The 6,000-nt window shown below is 42.4% G+C and overlaps 1 protein-coding gene and 1 long non-coding RNA gene across 3 annotated transcripts in view; one reads left to right on the top strand and one right to left on the bottom strand.

Moving 5' to 3' along the window:
• Window positions 1-1,798: 1,798 nt before the first annotated feature.
• Window positions 1,799-3,393, top strand: LOC311047637. Its single transcript, XR_014601028.1, has 2 exons — window positions 1,799-2,660; window positions 2,696-3,393. It is a non-coding gene; the product is annotated as an uncharacterized lncRNA (long non-coding RNA).
• Window positions 3,394-4,027: 634 nt separating this feature from the next.
• The window catches only part of srpk2 (SRSF protein kinase 2), a 105,176-nt gene continuing 103,203 nt past the window's right edge, over window positions 4,028-6,000 (bottom strand). For both annotated transcript variants that reach the window (XM_084060414.1, XM_084060415.1), the window contains exon 18: window positions 4,028-4,538. In XM_084060414.1, the coding sequence (XP_083916540.1) occupies window positions 4,354-4,538 (185 nt within the window). In that variant the 3' untranslated portion in view covers window positions 4,028-4,353. The remainder of the gene's footprint in view (window positions 4,539-6,000) is intronic.

Raw genomic sequence — 6,000 nt, 5'->3', positions numbered from 1 at the left:
CCACCTGGTTAGCACAGCTGCCAGTGATACGAGGAACATGGGTTCAAATCCTCATCTGGACAATTGTCTTTGATGTTTGAAGCTCTCAAGGTTAAGCGTTCAAACATGACTCCTACTTTCAAACCACATATACAAAAGTTAATGTGTCAAAACACAAGCAGCTTGTCGAAACGTCTATTTTCGAAAATGTAAAAATAAATAAAAAATAAAATAAAAAAAGTAATTGTTTTCTTTTATGGGGGTCTCTGGCACAAACTATTTTCTAATGGGGGTCTGTGGCCATTTTGTGTTTTCTTCAAAACACACTTTGTGCTACTCCTACAGATTTCATTTGTCCAAAACTCACACAAATGGGAACACTATCTCTGGGATCATCTGATCAAGATGCATGAGTCGGATTTTTCAGATCCCATTCCAATTGACTATGACTGTTGATTTCGTCGACTAAAACTATGACATAAAATGTCACTGACGAAAACTAAATAAAAACTAAGCTACGATGACTAAAACTAAGACTAAATATATTGACAATTTCGTCAACAAATAAAAACTAGACTAAAATGTTTTGGACGAGTGGAGAAGTAATTTTATGTTTGGTTGCGCTAGGCCAAGGTGTTGCACTCTGAAAATAGCAGATCTACGAGCTCACTCTGCGACACGTTGGTTCATGTGTATAAGAATACATAGTGCATTAGTGGTCACAGCTCCTTTAGTCTCCTCCTTCTGTCCCCTGTATAAATGCCCTGCCACACCTCCACCTTTTCCTTGTGTATTTCCGTGTTGGAACGAGGTGGGTGTCTTTTGTTGTTTTCTCTGTATAACAAAATGGGAATTGTACTTGCAAAACGATTTATACAGTGTTTGTTTGGCTTTGTTTAGAGAGGAGTTCTTGCACTACAAAACGAAACTAACTGGAGACGTGTTGTATGTTGTTTCTTGTCAGATATGTTGCATTATGTGATCAATTTCATATTGTGCTTGTGTATTTCCGTGTTGGAACGAGAGAGGAGTTATTGCACTACAAAACGAAACTAACTGGAGACGTGTTGTATGTTGTTTCTTGTCAGTTTCTTGTCAGAATAAATGGAGATTGTCTCCAAAGACAGTTCTGGGTCCGTCTAGTCCATTACACAACGCAGAGATAAAGACTACACCGGTTACACTTGTAGATGAGCTTGTAGAAATCAGCCATTACGACGCCATCAAGGCACCGCCAACATACATTTTAGTCGACTAAATCAACTGTAGATTTAGCCGACTAAAATCTTATGATATTTAGTCGACTAAAACTAGACAAACAGTAAAACATTTCAGATGACTAAAATATGACTAAAACTAAATGGAATTTTATTCAAAAGACTATGACTAAAACTAAATCAAAATGTACTGTCAAAATCAACACTGCTGCCTTCCAAAGTCTGCCAAAGCTGGCCTTGGTGGAGTCCTGTGCTCCGAGGAGCACACTTGTCTAGTTGAATTAATTTTCTATGTGATATTATCAAACAGCCTACATTTCCTGGAAGGAAATGCATGTATTTAATTCAGTCAGACCAGAAGCAGTGATAAAACTCTTACCGGACATCAAAATGAATGACCAGAGGGGGGGGGGGGGGATATCAAAAGCAGAGGATGTACAAATGGAACCAAATGGATCCTTATGGTTCTGATAAAAATGAATCATATCAAATGGGGGGTCCGTGGCCTAGTAGTAGTGCTTATCAAACTGGGGGTCCTTGAGATTAAAACATCTGAGAATCACTGGTCCATAGCACATACAGGCCACATGATACATTTTACTTTTAGACTTTTATTAAATCTGTCAATGAAAAACACAGACAAGAGATGTGATTGTGTTGATGTCATTAGGAAGAACAGTCAGCATGGCTGAGAGAGAGAGAGAGAGAGAGAGAGAGAGAGAGAGAGAGAGAGAGAGAGAGATCTGGTGCAAAAAGAAAGAAAAAAAGAGGGGGAAAATAATTGTCACGTAATCTTTATTGCAAAACTGTTTGATGGTTTTCCGCCAGCATCACGAGACAGAGCAGCACTGTTCATGGAGGGGGAAGGGGGTCAACTGTGTAAAAAAGAACTAATCCCAAGAAGAATAACAGTGATAATAATAATTATAATTATAATATAATAATAATTACAAAAGAAATAAAAACATCTCTAACAGATAAACACAATCACCTCAATATAAGACGAGATTCGGTTCACGGTCACAACAACCAGAGAAAAGTTGTTTTTCTTTTTTTTTTTTTCATTTGTTTTGTTTCCTCTCATTTCTTTAAATGAATTAAATAGTTTTTTAAAAATATCTCACCTTTTACTTATACTCATCTTTTTTTTTTCTCTTTATATTTATTGCGAAAAATAGGCAACTGGACTAATTGTGACGATGATGCAAGTTTTTGTTGTTTTTGTTTAGTTTTGTGTGTTTGTGTATGTTGTTGTTGTTGTTGTTGTTGTGGTGTGACAGATGGAGACTAAAGTGGACAGATATTATTATTTAAGTGTAACGTCTTGGATGCGTTGGCACTGTGAGCAGCTGCGGTGTGCAGGGGTTGCAGTACTCCCGTTCAGCCACAGCGTGGCGCAGTTTATTCAAAAGAAAAGAACACATTCCACCGGGCCTCTGCTGAATGCAGAGCCCCCCCCACACTGTAGTACAGAGGAGGTCAGCCCCCCCACACTGTAGTACAGAGAAGGTCAGAGGTCCTGACGCGAGCGACCGAGGCCTCGCCGTTTTAAACTCGGAATGATGCTTTTGTTGTGTTTGTTTTTAAAGTCCTCTTTCCATTGGTCGTCTGTGTATCTGCGTTGCCAGATCTCAGAGAGTTTTTATGTACAAAGGTTTCAAATCCCTGAAGGACATCAACAAAGACAAGTGCAAACCTACCATTCTGAACGTTCTCCTTTTCTGGAGAAGCTCAGGGCTTCCAGGGATTGTTTCCCCCGTAGGAAAGGGGGAGGGGGGAAGGGGGGGTCCAAGGGGACATGGTAAACGTGCCATAAAGGGACTCAAAGGAAGGATTGATTTTGTTTTGGAGAAGGTAGGGGGCCAGGCAAGATGGTAAGTAACCAATACTTGAGCCCAGTTCATATTTTGCCGCACAACGTGTTGCGTTTATCGCGAATGGCGATCCCACACCCGTCATGCGACGAAGAATGAATTCAACTGAAAATGAGCCAGATTTACAAGCTCACAACGCGGCGCGCTGCGACACGCTGTGAGCTTGTAGATCGCTTATTTTCAGTGTGCGACACCCCGGCACGCGTATAAATGAGGAATGGGGCTTCGGGGGAAGAAGAAGAACAGGGAGTTGAAGAGACAACCTCAAGACGGGGCACCAATGTTGTTGTAACAAGACTCTCGCCTTAAAAAAAAAAGAAAAACGTCCGGAGAAGACGAACACAAAGAAAACAAAACCAACGCAAACGTGTCCGTCGTTCATCTCGTAAAGTCCGTTCATGCCGATCAATCCGTTCCTCCATGCTTGTTTATTTGTTTTTGTTCGTTTTCTTGTTTTTAGAATTTGCCGTCTCGCAAACAGAGAAACTCTTAATAGACAAAGCTGTCCGGCTTGGTTTCAGTCTCTTATATTTATCTTTTTTTTGTTCGTTTTTTGTTTCGTTCTCGTTCGTCCCCGCTGCTTCGTCCGCCTGTCTTTCGGTGGCAGCTGCTGCATGGTGCCCCCTGGAGGACTGGCTGTCCTCTGCGTCTCTGTGGTGGCAGGGCATGCAGCTCCATGAGGGAGGAAATAATGGGGGGGGAGGAGGGGGGCAAGGCTTCCAAAGTGTCTTTTTGGGGGGACATTTTCGGGGGGGTGTGTAAACTGTTCAGCAGTGCAATCTGCTGCTTCTGTCCGCAGGGTCGGGCTTCATCCAGGTGGGGGAAGGTGGCGCTATTGAGCTGGAGAGAGGAGGAAAACGAGAGCGACCTAGAGAGAGAGACGGGAACAAGTCTATAGGTTGACCAATCAGGGAGATATATCTGAATATATTATCCAATCTACAAGCTCACGTGAGCTTTTTGTATTGTATTGTATTTGTGTGTGTGTGTGTGTGTGTGTGTGTGTGTGTGTGTGTGTGTGTGTGTGTGTGTGTGTGTGTGTGTGTGTGTGTGTGTGTGTTAGAGAGAGAGACAGGGCTCTAAGAATAAGACTCAATCTTCTCCCTCTTTCATATCCGTCTCCTTCTCTTCCCACTTCCTCTCTCGAGCCTCTCCTCTCTTCTCATCTGGTCGTTCCAGAGGCCTCCACCAGAGGGGGGGGGGGGGGGGGTGTTGATCTATGCTAGTTATTTTTGGGGGGTGGGGGTGGGGGGGGGGGGGGGGGGTGATCTGGGTGGGTGTGGCTATGAGCTGAGCCAGGGGTGGTTGAGGCATTCCCCGGCCGATGCCCTCTTCTCCGGCACCATCTCCAGCATGGGCAACAGGAAGTGAGTGAAGTGTCCGGCGTCCTCGGGCGACCAGCCGTACTTCTCCACCAGCACGTCGAACAGCGACCAGGGCTTCAGCTTGGTGATGTGCCGCAACTCGCCTGCAGGGGGAGACACGGGGGACATGGAGCACACAGTCAGCCACACACAGCACCGGGGTGACATATGGGCAGTGGCGTGCACAGACATTTTGAGGGGCCAGGTGCTCAAGTAAATTATACTTTTTTTTGTTTACTTGGTCTGCTCTTTTTTCCCTCTACACCTATACCTCTTTGCCAAAAATAGCAGATCTACAAGCCCACAACGCCTCGCAGCGCGAGGCGTTGTGGGCTTGTAGATCTGCTATTTTTGGCTAAAGTTCTCCTCAGAAAAGGGATGCTAGGTTTCGAGTAGTTATGGTAAAAAGAAAAATCATGATCTAAGAAAAATCAAGATCTAAAAAGTTGGCATCGGCAGCTACGAGTGTGCGGCTCTACTTTTTCTTCATTCAGTGTTTTTGCCGTGAGCTGGCACCTCATGAGGACTGGTGTGCTGTGCACCCTCTGAAAAACGTAAAAAGAAAAATCATATCACATAAAGATTTGGCAAACCCCCTGTAGTAACTCTGAGGACCCCCTAGGGGTCCCGGACCCCCTGTTGTAGACCCCTGCTGTAAACTGAAAAAAAGAAAAAAACGTTTTTTTTTTCTTTTTTTACAAAAGGGCACTTCTGGTCAAGAGGGCAAAGGGCAGGTGCTCTAGCGCCACTTAGAGTCTATCTGTGCACGTCCCTGCATATGGGGGACGGGAGGGGGTCCACTGGAGGAGGGAAAAGACGCCTGGAATACAGTGGTGGAAAGTAACTAAAGTACATTTACTTAAGTACTGTACTTAAGAACACATTTTTACTTGAATATTTCCCATTTCCAATACTTTTACTTCTACTCCACTACATCTCAGAGGAAAAATATTGTACTTTTACTCCACTACAATTATTTGAAAACAGTTACTAGTTACTTTGCAGATATAAGTTATTATTATAAAACATACATTAACCTTTAGCCCTATTTTATACCTAGGCTATTTGAAAATAGCAGATCTATAAGCTCACAACGCGTCGCGATGCGACGCGTTGTCTGCTATTTTCAAACATTTTAGTACTTACTTACTTTTGGTACTTTAAATAGATTTTGATACCAATACTTTTGTTATTTTACTCAAGTAAATTTTGCATTCCGGACTTTTACTTGTAACAGAGTATTTCCACATTGCAGTATTGATACTTTTACTTAAGTAAAACATTTTGAGTACTTTTTCCACCACTGCTGGAATGTTAGGCAAAACATGCAGAAGATATAAGGTAGAACAGTAACAAAGATATAAGGTAGAACAGTAACAAAGATATAAGGTAGAACAGTAACAAAGATATAAGGCAGAACAGTAACAAAGATATAAGGTAGAACAGTAAAGATATAAGGTAGAACAGTAACAAAGATATAAGGTAGAACAGTAACAAAGATATAAGGTAGAACAGTAACAAAGATATAAGGTAGAACAGTAACAAAGATATAAGGTAGAACAGTAA

This window comes from Gymnoscopelus microlampas (assembly GCF_963454915.1).
Source record: "Gymnoscopelus microlampas genome assembly, chromosome: 6".
Classification (NCBI taxonomy): Eukaryota; Metazoa; Chordata; class Actinopteri; order Myctophiformes; family Myctophidae; genus Gymnoscopelus; species Gymnoscopelus microlampas.
The sequence above is the reverse complement of the archived record's forward strand: the minus strand, read 5'-3'. Positions and strand labels throughout refer to the sequence as shown.